A 19797-nucleotide genomic window follows, 5' to 3' on the forward strand; every position below is an offset into this window, starting at 1 on the left:
TGTGGTTTTAATTTGTATTTCTCTAATGACTAATGATGTAGCATATCTTTTCAGATTCTTATTGGCCATGTCTTTTTTGTGTGAAGAATCATTTTTAAACTGGGTTGTTTGTATTATTGTGTTATAAAGAATTCTTCATATATTTTGGATATAAGTACTTTATCAGATACATATTCAGAGAGAATATTTTCTCCTAGTCTGTGGCTTGCATTTTCATTTTCTTAATGCTGTCTTTCAAAAAGTAGAGGATTTTAAAAAAAATTCTGATGAAGCCCAATTTGTCAATTTTGTCTTTCATGTTTTTAATGTGTTTTATCTAAGGAATCTTTACCTAATTCAAGGTCAGAAAGATTTTCAACTACACTTTATTTTTAACTTTTATATTTAGGTCTACGATTCTTTTTTGTGTTTTTTTTTTTAAATATAAGTTTAAGGCAAAGGTCGAGGTTCATTTTTTTTTTCTATATGAATGTTCAGTTGTTTCAGCACATCTGTTAAAAAGACTAACCTTTTGCCATTGAATTACCATGGCTTCACTGCTGAAAATCAATTGACAATTTACGTGTGGGTCCACAAACTCTCTACTAGGTTTCATCATCTACATATGTCTATCCTTACACTAATACCACACGTCTCAATTACCACAGGTTTATAACAACACTCAAGTATAATTTTTGATGATTTAACTCTTAACAATCCTTTCCTATTACTATTAGGGAAATATTTTATAGATATCAAAACATCATACATTTAAAAATTGTGAATATAAGAATTCTTTTCATCCCAAAGTAGAAGTTCATCCATTTGTCTGTAGAGATAGCAAATGAGAATAAAAGCTAATAAAATAAACTTCACTTATAGGATTCATGCATTTCAAATGCACTTGTTCATTACCTACTCAGACAGTATAGGAATTCCTCCCAGGGACCCCTTGAAAGGAATCGAAAAGAATACCTCAGGTCTTAGAGTGCTAACTTACACAGAGATCTTTTTAACTAACCAATTCTAACATATGCTTTACCATAGGGGGAAAGGTAGTAGTAATTACTTCCCAAGAATTCAGACTGCATCTAGAAGTATAGTTCTTAAATCTATAAACGAGCTTTATAAACAACCACTTACTTGTACAAGACTGACAACTATTACCAGCATCTGAGATAATCTTCATCATAAAAATTGTTTAACAAAAACTGTAAATTTGTCGCCAGTGCTGGACGGAAAGAAAAACCTACAAACCTGAAGAGGCAGTCCTCTCATAATTTTCACATTTAAATAAACCTCAAAATTCTAGTGATGTCATGAGAGATCTAAAAATAATACAGAATTATTTATACACATGGTTATTCTCTTTATTCAGTAATGAGGTTTTAAAATAGCAGTAAAGTGGGCCAATTTTATTTTGCTCATAGTCAACACATGATTAGGTAAAAATAAATTATGTGAGACTCTGAAACTACTTCAAAATTTCTACTAGAAAAAATTAGGAAAAGAATCAAGAGCTTTCAAATTAAAATAAAATTTTAAATTGTACTTATTTTTAAAGACTTTTTTTTGAGATCTATGTTCTGTTTGATCAAAGGGACTGTCTCTCTCAACCAGGTCTAGTTATGCTTGAAAACTAGAAATGAGATAATTAACAGTATGCAGCTATAAACTTACTTATCACCTATTACAGTGGTCACAAAAAGAGTATCAGTAACAATTCAGACTCTGAGGCATAAGAGAAAATAATATAAACAACAAAAAACAGAGAACTATTTTACACTGCAAAATAAAGAGGAATAGGGGATTCTACTTGAAATTATTTTTTTGTCTATACTGCCCAGAAAGAAACAAAAACACAGGATGCTTTTCAATCTTCATATCATTTTCTAAAGGTACAAATTATTTTAAAATGCATTTAAATTTTTAAACTTCATTTATTCTATGTAAAATTCTTTGGTAAAACATCACTGTTTGCTTCTTCCAATCTTAAACACTTTCTATTGAAAAACAAAATGAGTTTACCACAGGGTGCTTATATCTCACTAAATTCCTATTAAGATTATCCATTCTCAATGTGGTCTTTCAAAACAGCAACAGTAACTTTACAGTAGATTACATGTGAAACACTAACAATGTAAGCTTTCAGCTGAATTTCTTTCAATCTCTCCCTCTATCTCTACTTTCAGACTAGTAGCACTGCTTATTAATCTTCTAATTCACTCAGATGACTATAACACCTCTTCACTGAGAAAAATGAGGAGAAAAGAATAATAAACTCACTTACCCTTCCTTAGACATTCTCAAAGATCTACTTCCTCTGGAAGAGAATACAGGATCAACAAACAAGCTTCACTGATCTCTTGAGAACTGTAGCTCATTTGTTAAAGCACAGAGAACTCAGGCCCTGAGAGGCCCAACAAATTCGGGCACAATGCCGAACCCTAACCAAGCAGTATCTCAGAGACCAATATTCTCAGCTTTAAATACTTGAAAAACCTAAGATAACAGAAAAAATTGGAGAGCAGGAAAAGTAACTAATAGTCTGAACTGTGTAAGACTAGCCAGTTTAGGAAGGAGACAATCCAAATGGCAAGTTCCCGTAAGAGACAGGAATCGTTACTGGCAAACACACAGAAAAAGCAAATTTACCCCCTAATGAGGCCCGCCAACAGTACGCAAACAATGTGAGTTTCACAGAATGGAGCGGTCCTAGTCAGTCCAAATCATGTTTAGTTTGCTCTGGGAGGAAAAAAAAAATCAACAAGATTAAAAAAACACTATGTTTTAATTATCAGTTTAGTTATTTCCTTCCTTAGAAAATGAGCAATGTGAACTATAAGAGAAGGAAATATTTATGTGCCGATCATATTAAATGAGGAACCTAAAGTATTTCCACACTGAGGTCTTTTTTCTGATCATTAACTGCTTTTAAGGAAAGCATCTGTGTTCACAAACATTTCACTCAATTGCCTGAAAATTTCAGCTGATGTAAAAAGAAATCCACAGATCTTTGGCATATGGGCGATAAACCCAGAACATTCTAAAGGTTAATTCCAAATCTCAGAGCAAATTGAAGTTTGAAAGAAAAACATCTGCAACATTCCTGCCTCCTGGCCAATGTAATGCATAGGGATTATGCAACAGGGGGAGAAATAAACAAGTGTGCTAAAGTCTAAGAACACTGAGATGGCAAATAAATCCTCCCAGGGGTGATTCAAGATAAAGTATATATACCTGAAAGAAATACTACATGAGTTAAAATTTCAATTAAAAATTTTTTTCTTTAAATATTACCTAAATTACCTACCATAACGGTTTCTATTAGTTATTAAAATGTTTAAACAGTCATCAAGTAACTAAAAGCACTACTAAATACTACAAATTCAAACTAAAATAATTTTCAGTTTATTTAGAAAAGCAGTATGGAAAGAGAATGAGCACCAGTGCAACTAGGTTTAAATCCCACTTCTCCACTTTCTGGCTTTGGGGCCTTGAATAAGTTGATTAACCTAAGCCTGAGCTTTTTATCTACAGAAGACAGATAACATCTGGTAGGGCTGTTGTCTGTCATTTGTAAGCACTCAAAGAACTATTGTAACTTGGAGGGTTGGGGTTCAGGAAAAGCAACTGGAATGTCAAGCATTATCTTGACAAAATACCTCTTGAGAAACACCTTTTAAAAATCCAATTCTCAATTATACCTGACTATGAAGGACTTTCACTATCCTCAAACCAAATTCCATAAATACAAGAATACAAACTAAATATGGAAAATGATCTAATCCTTAAGAGCGCCAATTTCCCATGGCTTCCTTGGATTTTCAGCTTGTGGCATCACAGCTCAGTGTGGTGGAAATAAATGTAATTACTATTTTAAGACTTTACTACTTATAAAGAGAAAGGAAAACAACTCACTTGAACAGAGGGTATACACACTTATATAAGCTTCCTGTGCCGAAGGAGACTGCACCATCTAAAGATGATTAGCGCTTTCAAACTCTGTTCACATATTCAAGAAGTACTTACTGACTCTACATGCCCGTGCCTGGTACCAGTGATACAAAGACAAACGCGACAGTCCCTGATTTTAAGGAGTTGAGAGTCTACTGGAGGAGGCCCACTCCCAGTTTAAAAAGTCATGTGTAGCTGTAGTATTAGAGATATGCACAACAGAGGTGTATCTATATTCTCCTGGCTGAGTCTTAGTGAAGGACAGGATGCCCACATTGTTCTTAAACTGACACTATGCTAAGCACTTTATACATTTATTAGCACATTTAATCCTCAAATAACTCTATGAGGTAGAAATTATTCCAATTTCATAGATGACAAAACAAAGTTTATAGCAGTTAAATATCATGATTCTAAAGAAATTATATGGAATAATCCAAAATGTTAACTCAAGGCTCAGGCTTCTAACTACCACAATAAAAGGATTAGCAGGTGTTAATCAGGCTAAGAGGAAAAGAAAGGGTACAGAATATTCCAACTGAAGAGAAACTATAAATGAAAAGCAGAGTGACACAGATACCATGATGTGTGGAAAAAACCTAGACGCTGTTTAGAATTGATGGAACACACAGTTTGAGGAAGGGAGCTACTTCAGATGAAAGTGGAAAGGAAAGGATCAGTCCTTACAGAGCCTTAAATGCTATGTTACTGGGCTTAGAATTTATCCTAAAGCAGGCTGGATGCGATGCCACTGAAGGTTTTGTGATAAACATGATTCACAAAATAGATCTGAAGAGGACAAGGATGAAGGGCAGGGAGACTGGACTAGCATTATCAGGAAGAAAAAAGTCCAGAATCCAGAAAAATTAGGTTTGTATTAAAAGTGCACATATAGGGGCTTGGTATAGCTCTGTGGTAGAGCGCATGGCTAACATGTATGAGGTCCTGGGTTCAATCCCCAGTACCTCCATTTAGAAAATTTAAAAAATAAAGTGCACATGTGTGCTTGTGTGTTTAAATGTACTGAAAGAGGACTAGAAGGATGATCTCCAAAGTACTGACAATGTTTACCTATGAGAAAGAGAAGTGGGAGTGAAAGGGTAAATGAAGAGGAACTTTCACATTTATTCTATATATTTCTGTATTCCTGAATATTGTACAGTAAGAATTTACTTGTATATTATTTAAATAATTTTAAACACTTTTCAAAAAATAATTAAGAGATTAAAATTTGAGATCAATAATTGTATTATACTCTCCTTCTTTGATCTATGGTAGTCATAGTCAGAGATGGGCTATCATCATACCTAATGATGAAAGACTGAAAGCTTTCTTCCTAAGGTAAGGTAAAAGAAAAGGATGTCCGCTCTCACAAGTTCTATTCAGCATGGTACTAGACATTCTAGCCAAGGCAATCAGGCAAGAAAAAAGGTCTTCAAATTGGGAAAGAAAAAGTAAAACTATCCTTATTTGTAGATGACGTGATCTTATATTTAGAAATCTGTGAAGAATCCAAACACACACAAAACTATTAGAGCTAATAAATTCAGCAAAGTTGCAGAATACAAGATCAGTATATAAAAACCAGTTGTACTTCCATAAACTAACAATGAACAATACAAAAATAAAATTAAGAAAACAATTCCATTTAATATAGCATCAGATTCTAAAACAATTAGAAATAAATTTAACAAAAGAAGTGTAAGGCCTATATACCAATAACCACAAAAACTGTTGAAAGTAAAGATTTAAATAAATGTAAAGACATCCCATATACATCAATCAGGACACTTGATACTGTTGAGATGACAATACTTCTTAAATTGTTATATAGATTGAATGCAATCCCTACCGAAATCTTAGCTGGCTTTTTTTTTAACAGAAATTGACAAGCTGATTCTAAAATTCTTGTGCATATAGGAGGTCCCCAGAATAGTTAAAACAATCTTGAAAAGCAAGAAAAAACTAACTAGAGGACTCACATCACAATTTCAAAACTTAAAGTTAGTTTTCAAAACTTAAAAGCTGCAGCAATTAAGACTGTGTTAGTACTGACATAAAGACAGACAAAAAGATCAATGGAATACAACTGAGAGTCCAGAAACAAACACAAACATCTATGGCCAACTGATTTTTGACAAGAGTATCAAGATAATTTAATGTGGAAAGAATACTCATTTTTCAACAAACAGTGCTAGGACAACTAGATATCCACATACAAAAGAATGAACTTAAACCCGTCTTGAACCATATACAAAAATTAACTCAAAATGTATCCAAAACCTAAATATAAAACTATAAAACTCTCAGAAGAAAATTAAGGTGTAAATCTTTGTGCCCCTCGATTAAGCAATGATTTCTTAAACATGACATCAAAAGCACAAGCAACAAAAATCATAGGTAAATTGGACTTCACCAGTACTAAAAAACATTTGTCCTTCAAATGACAATGCCAAGAAGATGAAAAGACAACCCAAAGACTAGAAAAAAACATCTGAAGATCATGTATCAGACAAAGGTTTAGTATCTACAATATATCAAGAACTTATACAACTCAACAATAAAGACAACTCAATTAAGAAATGGGCAAAGGACCTAAAAGGGTATTTCTCAAAAGAAGATAAACAAATAGCCAATAAGAACATAAAAAGATGTTCAACATCAGTAATTATAAGGGGAATGCAAATCAAAACCACAATGAGTTATCACTATACAAACACTAGGATGCCTGTAGCCATTTTTAACCCATTAACAATAACAAGTGATACTGAGAGGATGCAGAGAAATTGGAAGCCTTATACGTTGCTGTAGAGAATGTACAAAGACGCATTTGCATTGGAAAACATAAAGTCCATATGACCCAGCAAATTCCACTGAAGTATGTGTATATGTGTATATATATATACACACACACACGTATGTATATATGTATATATCCATATATCCATATATATATACACCCCAAATTGAAAACAAGACCACATAAAACATATATATGTACAATTTTTTGTGGCATTATTCATAACAGCCAAAATGTGGAAACAATCCAAATATTAAACAACAGGTAAAAAGGTAAACAAAATGTGGTACATTCATACAATGGAATATTATTCAGCTATTAAAGTAATTAAGTACTGACTCATGCTACAATATAGATAAATCCCAAAAACATTAAGTGAAAGAGTCAGACAAAAAAAGTCACATATTTTATTATTCTAGTTATATAAGATGTCCAGAATAAGCAAGTCCATAAAGACAGAAAGTAGATTAGTGGCTGTCACCAGTTGGGGAGAGAAGGGAATGGGGAGTAACTACTAACAGGTATGGGGTTTCTTTTTAGGGTGATGAAAATGTTCTGGAATTAAATAATGGTGATGGTTATACAGCTCTCAATATACTAAAACCTAGTGAATTGTATACTATGGTTTTATGTTATATGAATTATATCTCAATAAAGCTGTTTTTTAAAGAATATATAAAGTCAAATCAAAAGGAAGAGACAACCCAATGAACAAATGACTTGAACAGGCAAGTCACAAAAGAGGATATCCAAATGGCCAGTTAATACATGAAGAGGTGTTCAACCTAATTATTCACCAGAAAATCACAAATTAAAACCAAATGAGATACCACCACATATCCACCAAAATAACTTTTAAGTTAAAAATACTATTCAAGAGATTAATATTAAAGTGTTGGTTGTGTTGCTTTCATACATTGCACATAAAATTGTAACTCAGAGCAACTACTTAAGAAAATTATTTTTGCTATATCTACTAAAACTAAACATATGCTTTACCCTATGGCCCAGCAATTCTACTCCTTGGTAGAAACCAAAAGAAATGAGTGCATACATCCACCAAAGGGCATATTCAAGAACGTTTATAGCAGCAGTTTATTCTTACTTTTTCAAAATTAAAATACAGTAAAATTAAACTTTTGGGATGTACATGTCTATGAATTTTAATACATTTTTAGATTTTCATAATAACCACCACAATCTGGAATCAAAATGGTTCCATCACCCCCCAAAATCCCCCTGCTATCCTTTTATAGTCACAATTGCCCTCTTCTGACAACTTCTAGAACCCACTGATAAGTTCTCCAGCACTACAGTTTTGCCTTTCAGAATGCTAGAGAAATAGACTCATACAGTATGAAACCTCTTTAGATTGGCTTCTTTGACTCAGCATTCTGTCTTTAAAAGTCATCCAAGCTGCTGCATCTAATCAACAGTTTTTTTTTCCTTTTTCCCGAGTTATATTTCATTGTAAGGATGTACTACATTTTATTTATGCATTCACCCATTGAAGGATATTTGGGGTGTCTCTTGTTTGAGGCAATTATAGATTGACACACTATAAACATTATTCATGCATAGCTTTTCATGTCAGGATAAGTTTTCATGTATCTAGGGCAAATATCCAAGAGTAAGATCTCTGGATCATTGGCTAAGCATCTTTAATTTTATAAGAAACTACCTGTATTGCAGGGCAGCTGTAGCATTTTGCCTTACTACCAGCAATGTATGAGAATTACTCCTCATTGTTTCAATTGCTCCTAATTTTGACAACACTTGGTATTGCCAGTATTTTTTACTTTAGTCACTGTAATTAGTATATACAATGTGGTTTTAATTTGTACTTTCCTAATGCCCGATGTTACAAATGTGCTTTTATGCCATCCGTATATTTTCTGTAGTGACATGGCCAGTCTTCTGCCCATTTCTTCATTGGGTTTTCGTATTGTTGAATTTTAAAAGTTGTTTATATATTCTGGATACAAGCCCTTTATAAGATGTGTGACTTACAAATATTTTCTCAGTCTGTAGCACTTTATGCTTAATAGCTAAAAAGCAAAAATAGCTCAAAGGTCCATCATCAGAAAATGAATAAATGAACTATGGTATGCTGATATGATGGAATGTCACAGAGTAACATAAAAGAACAAATTACTGATATACACAAAAATATGGATGAATCTCTCTCTCAGACACTACACTTAATAAAAGAAGCCATACCCAAAAGAATCCTTGAAGGTGAACTATACTATCTAAATATGAATAACATTTCAACCTAAGTTTCTTATTATAGAATTTCATTAAATCAAAGATGTGCTATCTTTTATTCTTTCTCTTCCTTGCTGCCACCACCACCACTTTCCTTTTTTATTTTACTTTTAGGTATGTTCTTTTGGGAAGAAGCACAGGGGAATGGTGGCAGGGAGACAAACAGAATGTTTTGGGATCCAGTATCTTCTTTTGAAGAATAAAGTTCAGAGAATTTGTATTCCATCAAGTAGTTTAACTACATATTATAAACAGCATTTGTAACTGGAACACACAACACCTATGATGTTAAAAAAAGGTATGTCACTGACAGAATTTTTAAAATTAAACTTATTATGTTGATAAATTGTAGATTCACATACAGTAGTAAGAAATAATGCAGAAAGATCCCCTGTATTCTTCATCCAGTTTCCCTCAATGTGAACATCTTACATACATACAGGACAATATCACAACCAGCAAACTGACACTGATAGAATTTGCCAACCTTATTTAGATTTTACCAGTTTTATATGCACTCATTTGTGTGTGTGTAGATCCCTGTAATCACCACTAGAGTCAAGATACAAAACAGTTCAAACACAAGGATTCTTTGTGCTACTGCTTTATAGCTACACCTCCCTCCCTCCACCTATGCCAATCCCTAAACCCTGGCAACCACTACTCCCTCTGTTCTCAATTTCCATAATTTTGTCATCTGAAAAATGTTATAGATATGGAATCATACAGTATGTAACCTTTTGAGATGGCTTTATTAACAGCATAATTTTCTTGAGACATATCAAAGCTATGTGTATCAATAGTTCATTTCTTTTCATTGCTGAATAGTATTCCACTTATCAAATGTTTTGGGTCAAAATAAATAGGCTAAAAAAACTTTGCCAATCCCTGAATCCTCATCTGTCACTCCTTAGGAATATGAAAACTAATCAAAGCGTTAGAATGATATACTAACAAAAAAATTTTTAACACAGTTCTGATATTCCACCTCACTCTTCTTATTCTAGTAAGATATATGCCATCTGTACATTATTTAAGGATGGTTCCTCCTAGAAATAAACCTATGCACTTACGGTCAACTAATCTATAACAAAGGTGGCAAGAATATACAATGGAGAAGATAAGTCTCTTCAATAAGTGGTGCTGGGAAAACTGGACAGTTACATATAAAAGAATGAAATTAGAACACTGTCTAACACCATATACAAAAATAAACTCAAAATGAATTAAAGATCTAAATGTAAGACCGGATACTCTAAAACTCCTAGAGAAAAACAGAGGTAGTATACTCTTTGACATAAATCACAGCAGTGTTTTTTTAGATCTGTCTCCTAGAGTAATGGAAATAAAAACAAAAACAAACAAATGGGACCTAATTAAATTTAAAAGCTTCTGCACAGCAAAGGAAACCATAAACAAAATGAAAACACAACCTACAGAATGAGACAAAATATTTGAAAACCGTGAGACCAACAAGGGATTAATTTCCACAATATACGAACAGCTCATAAAGCTCAGTATCAAAAAAACAAACAACCCAGTCAAAAGATGGGCAGAAGACCCAAACAGACATTTATCCAAAGAAGACACACAGATGGCCAACAGGCACATGGAGTGATGCTCAATATCGCTAATTATTAGAGAAACACAAATCAAAACTATAATGAGGTTACCACCTCACATCAGTCAGAATGGCTATCATCAAAAAGTAATAAATACTGGAGAGGATGTGGAGAAAAAGGAACCCTCCAACACTGTTAGTGGGAATATAAACTGGTGCAGCCACTATGGAGAACAGTATGGAGGTTCCTTAAAAAAAATAAAAACAGACTTACCATATGATCCTGCAACCCCTCTCCTCAGTATATATCCAGAGAAAACTCTAATTCAAAAAAATACATGCACCCCAATGTTTATAGCAGCACTATTTACAATAGCCAAGAAAAGGAAGCAATCTAAAAGTCCATCAACAGATGAATGGATAAAGAAGATGTGATATATATATACATACACATATACAGATACAATGTAATATTACTCAACTATTAAAAAAGAATGAAATAATGCCATCTGCAACAACATGGATGAACCTAGAGATTACCACACTAAGTAAAATAATCAAAGACCATACGGTATCACTTACATGTGTGATCTAAAACAATGATACAAATGAACTATTTACAAAATAGAAATAGACTCACAGACATAGAAAACAAACTCATGGTTACCAAAGGGAAAAAGGAAGGGATAAATTAGGAATTTGGGATTAATGGATACACACTACCACACACAAAACAAATAAACAACAAGGACCTACTAGTACAGGGAATTATATTCAATATCTTGTAATAACCTATAATGGAAAAGAACCTGAAAAAGAATAGATATATATTTGTATAAATGAATCACTTTGCTGTATACCTAAAACTAACACAACATTGTGAATCAACTCTACTTCAATTAAATAAATAATTTTTTTAAAGGGATGGCTCCTTGGCATTCCTAAGGACCTATAACTTCTATGTGATTTTCAATTTATAATATGGACACAGAAATTTTAACAACTTATCCATCTGAATATTTTAACCCTTACCAAAATGACAGGTTAACTTAACTTGACTGGTAATACAACTAAAAACCTGAATAACATTCATGTGTTATCCATAGTGGCTAAGTGACAAAGAAATTAAAATTTATCAACCTGTAGTCTTTGTCTGCATAAAACCTGATACCTCTTTCAATTTGAGGTTAAAAAAATCAAAAACATTTCTAATTCTACTAGAGTGACAAGCTACAGGGACTACAAAATAATGTTCTATATATACACAAAAGTTTCTACTCAAACATATATAATAAATTTATTTTGATTAGAGAGTAAATTATTATTCAACAGATTTAAATAAACACTGGTATAACTTTGATTTTGGCCAAAATTTCAATTAAAAAATTCAGATAAATATACAAAAAACTTTAAAGACAAAGTGATTGCAATGTCTTTCAAAATAAGGAAAAAGATTGGATAACCAAGGAGGGAGGGTACAGTTCAGTGGCAAGAGTGCATGCCTACCATACACGAGGTCCTGAGTTCAATCCCCAGTACCTCCATTAAAAAAATATATAAATAAATGAACCTAATTACCCTCCCCAAACAAAATTTTAAAGATAAATAAAAAATTAAATTAAAAATAAAGATTGGATAACCAAAAATTCACAATCCCAATTACTTATCAAATTTCAGTTCAACATGATAAAAACCACTAATGAATTCATAAGCTGTGTTCATAAAGAAAGAGCCAATTCACCTACAAAAATTCTTCATACTACAATCATTGAAACTTTAAAAGGATAAAAGCAAATACCTGACTTCGGCATCCTGAGCACTGTCAATGGGGAGAGGAGATGAAAATTCTAACTGCTCCATTCCTGGATCTGGTAGATATAAATTCCGATCTGTGTTCATCACTATCAGATTCTAGGTGATAAACAAGGTACTATTCCAGAGGTAATCGTCTAAACTGCTTCCTTCAAGGCACGATAACATCTGAGCAGCTCAGCCTATCTTCTGAACATATAGCTACACATATTCCAATGAAGGGTTTGGCCTGATAATTAGCCCCACCTAGGAGACTCAACAACCATAACAAGGAAATAGAAGACAAATCATACATTCTGAAGCCCAGTTTCTTAATAATGACACATGACCATATTGAAATTTAGAAGCCTAATATTAAGCCAAAAAAAAAAAAAAGCTGGAAGTTAAATATTATTTAATTAAAAATATTTAGCTTCTAAAAGGGAATTCTAAAGTATCATATAAAATGTAAAGTTATCATAGATGATTAACATAGTCTGCCTAACTTAACCAATAATAAATTATCAACTCCAATAAATGTCTTTTATAAAAAGCCTTGGAAACAGAATACTCTACAAACTGCCTTAACTAGGAAACTAAAATAAGTTTCCTCTAAATGGTTTCTATTTAAAAATTTAATTAACACAGACACCTGCAAGAAATCAAAAACCTATTTTTTAATATTAGGAGGAAATCCTGCAATATGCTACAACATGGATGAACCTTGAAGACATCATGCTAAGTGAAATAAGCCATTCACAAAAAGACAAACACTGTATGATTCCATTTAAATGAGGTATTTAGAGTAGTCAAAATCATCAAGACAAAGATAATGGTGACTGGTTGCCAAGGGCTGGGGTGAGAGGAGAATGGAGTTATTGCTCAACAGGTATAAGGTTTCAACTTTTCAAGATGAAAAGAATTATGGGGTGGATAGTGGTAAATGAACCACTATCAACAATGTAAATGTATTTAATATCACTGAACTGTATACTTGAAAACAGTTAAGATGGCAAATTTTATATCATGTGTACTTTATCACAATAGAAAAAAGGGAAAGAAAGTTTTAAATGATCTAAAAATTCAAAACCTTAAGACGCTTTTTCTTTTGTTTCATTTCAGATGACACTCTACTATATGAAGAATGTAAGGAGCCCAGCCCGTCTAAAATCTTCCAGGAAATACCATTCCAAATGAGTCAGAGTGTGCTCAGGCTGTGATATACCAGGTACAATTAGGACACTTGATGTTTCCTTAGATGATCTCTCTGCATTGCATAATTTTAGCCCTTGTTTCCACTGATAAATGTTACATTATAACCAAATGTATACTTTATGAACATAAAGACTATGCAAATAACTGAACAGAAAAGTATAAAACACCTCTATATATTTCATCTCCTCCAAATGCATATGCTATATGTTTTATTTATACAGATAAGCATAAAAATTCTTGTTTTACATTTTAATTTCCATTTCACAACTAGCAACATGTTTCACACACTGCAGAGGATCACTAGTACCCACTGATTTTGAGTCTTCATATCTTGATCGGAACCTGATATGTTTTTACTTTTCCAAAGTTTAAGGAATAGCAGCAACCTAAAATCTAGAAATGCTACATAGTCAGCAGATTTTTCTGCTTAATAGAAATAAATCAATTTGTTATGAAATACTTTGTTTCCTTCAAATAAACACATTCACCAGAGAATTCCCATGAAGGTTGAAATCATGACCTGCTGGGTCAGTGATTGGGAGTTTATCCTGTAAACGCTTAACTTGTTTTCACTTGAGGATTGTTGATTAAAAACGCTAACATGTAGTGTGGCTCCTAAGCTCTCAAGTAGGCAATTACTGATTGGCAATTACTAAGTTCCAAGCAACAAATATTCCTTGAGCACAGAATTTTTAAAATTGGAAGAAGAGATCTTAGAAATCTTCTGCATTAATCTCATCATTTTAAAGATAAACCATCACACAACGAGGCCAACTGGCCTCCCCAGGATCTCAGTATCACAAAACCTGAACCCAGCTCTTCCGACTCTAACTGTTTACTCCTTTTCCACTGCTTAGAACTAATGGCAGAGACAGTGTTATAATCTTGTATTTTGTCATCCTCACCATGTTCCTGGGTTTGCATCATAAACATACAATATATCTAACTTAGACATCATAAACATACAATATATCTAACTTAGACATTTTCATTTTTAAAGTCGATCAGTTATATGCATTTTTGACTTTATTAAAATTATGTACAAATGTTCAATATAAATGTTTCAGTTCCTTGAAGTATACTACCAGTATAAATATGGCTTATTTTTCTTTCTCTGATAGATCTGTACCACTAAACGACCAAACAAAATCTATGAAGGCCAAAAACAAGGTAAATGGGTATACCATTTATAGTGGGACAGTTTGGAGATTCCACTTAGCCAAGATAAAGATTTGTTGTAAGCCCACGTGTTTAATTAAGGTCATATTTTTGAGTTCCAGGACTATGTGAAATATAAATATGTGTTAAATGAAAACTGAGGAGAAAGGATGGTTTGCACTATATGAATCTGTTGATCAACCCATTCAACAAACACTTGAAATTGTTCTGGATGGTAAGAGAACATAAAACCAAACTGACCAAACTGAATCGAGAATGTAGAAGTAACAAGTGTTCCTAGTGAACATAACAAGCAAAAAGAAAAAGCAGAATAAAAGATCTGTATTTTAGAAAAGACAGTACTCATGTTTTAAACTCAGAGTACAAAAATTAGCACAATTTGTGAGATTCAGAGTTCATCCTTTGCATCCTTCTAAGTATGTGACAGAGGTTAGCAGCAAGGTGTGGTTTTCACCTAAAAGTGACAAAAGTTTGTATGTATTATGAATTAAATGATTTAAATATAAAGCTTTTTGCTTTTAGAAGTCAGTTTTTAATTTTTCATCTTGAACTCTCTCTTGATATAATAGTTCCCAAAATATTATTCTATAGTACAAGTAGTATTTATAATAATATTTGTTCTTATGTTAATTTTATAACATAAACAATAACAAATTGGGGAAAATGCTATCTAGTAACCTGCCATCAGGCAAAAATCACCAACCTACTTTAAAAACTACTGATACAATAATTAACTTTCAAAACATTTTAATATCAAGTAACTATTTTCTTCAAAATATCATGCTTACTAAATCACTAAAATGTTACTCAATTCTGACCTAGCTTTCTTACACAGAGAAAAATAGAATCAGAATTTTCTTTGTTTGCTTATAAAAATTTATCTGTATAAACTAGTTTTACAATCCCAGAAACAGATGAGTAATTATGAGTTGTGGTAGACTTCCTGGAGTTCCCATGCAACTTTTTAGCAGTACCAGTATATCAGCATTTCTACTTACTCCTGGCTTTCCCAGGATGGAGGCAGAGAGAGTTCTAGCAGGGCCCAGACCTTCCTTTCCTATAAATAGAAATTTCTGATTTGTCTAAAAACAAATGATTCCTAAATGCAGCACCTATTTCCAAGCATCTCAGCTACTTAAAATTTAGGTAGAAGGAGCCATTTAATTGAATCCATTAAAAGTACCAAATAAATTGAAAAAACGTACATTTAAAACTTTTAATGGAGAAATGATTTCGAGAAAATTTTAAAGTCTTAAATCAATATGAGAAAACACTGTTAATACCCAGAGTTACCAACATTCAATCTAACACAGTAATCAGTAGGCACAATCCTAAAAATCTATTTAAAAACTATAATCAGTTTGTGGTAAATGGCAATTAGAACTGCATTCTTAATAACTAAGGCACAATTTTCAAGCAGCTGAAGACTTTCTGCTCTTAAGGATTTTTATTAGAAGACATAAGAAGCACTAAGATATCTTCTTTAAAAAGCAGCAGCAGGAGTGTGGAACTAGCAATTAAAAGTCTGGACTTCGGAATGGGGTTTGAAGCCTGAACTAGCTATGTGATCTAAAGTAAATTATGTAACTGCTCTGTACATTAATTTTATCACGTGTAAAATGAAGATATGTGCTCACTTTACACAGTTGTTTTGAGGATTAAACAGGCAAAACACTTACCGATGATAGGCTTCTCGCCGATACTTTTTCAGGGCATGTTTATCCATGTTAGCAGGCATATCTGCTGCATTTTGTAACCGATCACTCCAGGAGGTTGTCATTTTATTTTAATTGTATGCTCAATTCTAGAAAAGAAAATAAGTAATTTAACAGATTAATGCTGGCATCTATATATTTATATCAGATTTTTTTATATTAGTAAAACTCTAGTTTGCAAATTGCCTGATAAAATTATCTATTTAAATATACTGAATACGGAAGTATTGAAAAATTATACCAATACTTCTAAACTATGTAAATTTAGGAAAGTAATTTCATATAGCAATTTTTATCCAGAAAGATCATACATACCACTTCCAAATAATTAAGCATGACTGCTAATTATAACTAACCTTAATCCTAAATTCTAAGAAAGGGGCTGAGACCATAGACTTGTAAAAACATACAATTTTCAGTTAATATATATTCCAAAATATGTTAAGTAAGCAACATTTTAATTCTAATAAACATACTAAGCTCAGTCAATGTTAATACAAATGTATGTAATGAATGTCTGATTTCTAATTATATCATGCTTTTATATATTTCTATGATAAATTATCTTTCAGCTGGTATTAAACTAAAGAAGAAATAAACTAAAACATTTCACCTCATTAAACAACTAAAACAAGATGAGCAGCTAAGTGTCTTTACTGAAAGTAACTATAGGCACTGTTCTAGGTTTCACTTCAATTTTTGAAGTTTTCATCTGCAAACAGTTTTAAATAAGGATGAAAAATAACCTTTTAGAGTCAAGTTTTTTAACATTTTATTAAAATACCAATACCACCAAACATCTACATTCTAACTTCTGTCCAATTTTGAAAATGTTAACATTGTTTATGACATTAAGTCAATTTTTAAATAAACCATAGTTGTAGCTTTTTAAATAATTTGAGGTAAAATTTACAGAAGAATAGTAAACATTTTAAAACAAATAAGTCAGTGGCATTTAGTACATTCATAACATTGTGTAACCACTACCTCTATCTAGTTCTGAAATACTTCCATCACTTCAAAGTAAAACCCCTTAAATTTGTAGATACTGACAGGCATATGTAGAATAGATAAACAAGATTATACTGTGTATCATAGGGAAATATACATAAGATCTTGTGGTAGCTCACAGTGAAAAAGAATGCGACAATGAATATATATATGTTCATGTATAACTGAAAAATTGTGCTCTACACTGGAAATTGACACAACATTATAAACTGACTATAACTCAATAAAAAAAAAAAAAGTAAAACCCCTTATTCGTTAAGCAGTTTCTCCCCCTTTCCCCCGCCCCCTGGCAACCACCAATTCTAATTCTGTCTCTTTGGGTTTATCTACTCTGGATATTTCATATAAATAGAATCATGTAACATGTGACTTTCTTTGATGGGCTTCTTTCATTTAACACGTTTTCTAGTTTAATCCATGTTGTACTATGCTTCATATACTTCCTTCCTTTTTACAGCTGAGTAATAAATATTCTACTGTATGTATGTACTGGTTTGTTTATCCACTCATCCATTGATGGACATTTGGACTATTTCCACCTTTTGGCTACCATGCATAGTGCTGCTATAAACATATTTGAACAATGTATTTACTTGAGTACCAGTTTTCAATTGTTTTGGATATATATTTAGATCTGTAATGTTTTTGAAGTAATCAAGATTTCCAAAGACTGTTTATAGAACCAAAATACTGGCAAAAAACTCAAGTGAAAATCTTACTAAAACGTAAAATTAACTTCAGAGATATTATCTGCTAGACAATTATAACTGAATCTACATATACTATGAGAGTTTTTAATTTAAAAAAAAAATCATGTAGCAAATCCAGACTATTTTATGGACCAAAAAAGGGAGAAAATTTGAAAGTAGAGAATTACAATGGAACTTCAAGGATTTTGGAGGGAAAATGGGGGCTGGAGGAAGGATCATGAATATATCTTACATAAGTTTAAGACTCAAAAATGAATTTGTACTCTATAATGAATTAAGAAAATCAGAATAGTCATGCCATTAAAGAAAGACTTCAACTTGAGTTCCACATGTTCCACAGTTTATATTTATAGTCCACATAGTAAAACAAAGGAAATAAAATTTATTGTTAAGGCCTTAAGTGAATTCCAACTTTTAAAAATCTCTAACAGTATTCACAAAAGCATTTCTTTTTATTTTAGGAAATTAAGATCTGTGGAAGGTGAAACCTCTAATTTTCATCTGCATGTTGATTAGCACAGAAGAGGCTGAGCGAGGAAACCAGCAGAGGCCTGAAAAAGAACTAGCCAAAGGGTTTTGAGGGAACAATCTCTGAAGCTCACACAGGCTGGGAATGGTTGCTGCCCCAATTAGCCAGAATGGAAAACACGGTAATTTACACTACGTATTAAGTAGAGCAGTTAGAAGGGTTTTGTGTCTGCAGTAAGGCAAAATTATCTAGACTGAATATTGCTTTGGTCCTGCCCAGCAGTCAAAAGAAAGACCTGAAAGGATAAAACTGCTTCCAAGTAACTTAACCATATCAAAAAAAAAGAAAGCAAAAAAAAAAAAAAAAAAAAACAAAAAGGAAAGGAAGGAAGGAAGGAAGGAAGAAAGAAACGAAAGAAAGAAAGAAACAAACGAAAGAAAGAAAGAAAGAAAGAAAGAAAGAAAGAAAGAAAGAAAGAAAGAAAGAAAGAAAGAAAGATAGATATACATAGTAAAAGAAAAATAACCAGTACCCAACTAAGTAAGATTTATGATGTCTGGCATCCAATAAAAAATTAGCAGCCAAGAAACAGGAAAATATGATCCCTAATGAGGAGAAAATCAACTGAAGCAAACCTCATAAATGACGTAGATGGTGGAATTAATACTCAAAAGCTCTAAAGTTATAACTGCACAAAATTCAATATATAGTATGTAATTCAATAATACATCATTCAATACATAATTTATAATTGAATATATTTCATATGTTCAGAAAACTAGAAGGCTGAAAATGTTAAGCACAGGCACAAAAAACTAAAAAAGAAAACCCAAATCAAACATCTAGAAATGACAACTATCATATCTGAGATGAATAATATGCTGGATAGGATTAACAGCAGATTAGACATTAAGGAAAACATTAGCAAACTTGAAGACATTACAACAGAAACTATCCAAACTAAAACACATTAGTGATAGAGTGCACCTACCAAAAACTTACAGCTAACATTAAACTAAAAAGGTGAAAGTCTGAATGTTTTCCCCCTAAGATCAGTGCTCTCACCACTTCTACTCAATATTGTACTGGAGGTTCTATCCTAGTCAGTACAATCAGGCATCTTTCAGCATATACAAAAATTA

General features: G+C 32.3%; 1 protein-coding gene across 5 annotated transcripts in view; it reads right to left on the reverse strand.

Moving 5' to 3' along the window:
• Positions 1 to 19797, reverse strand: part of NT5C2 (5'-nucleotidase, cytosolic II) — an 80675-nt gene that overhangs the window by 47642 nt on the left and 13236 nt on the right. For 4 of the 5 annotated variants that reach the window (XM_072971805.1, XM_072971803.1, XM_072971802.1 and 1 more), the window contains exon 2: positions 16430 to 16554. In XM_072971805.1, coding sequence (XP_072827906.1) covers positions 16430 to 16530 — 101 coding nt within the window. In that variant the 5' untranslated portion in view covers positions 16531 to 16554. Of the gene's footprint in view, positions 1 to 12363; positions 12517 to 16429; positions 16555 to 19797 lie in introns of those variants that run through there. The other variant, XM_031682676.2, reaches the window with a different exon arrangement.

Source organism: Vicugna pacos, chromosome 11 (genome assembly GCF_048564905.1).
Source record: "Vicugna pacos chromosome 11, VicPac4, whole genome shotgun sequence".
NCBI lineage: Eukaryota > Metazoa > Chordata > Mammalia > Artiodactyla > Camelidae > Vicugna > Vicugna pacos.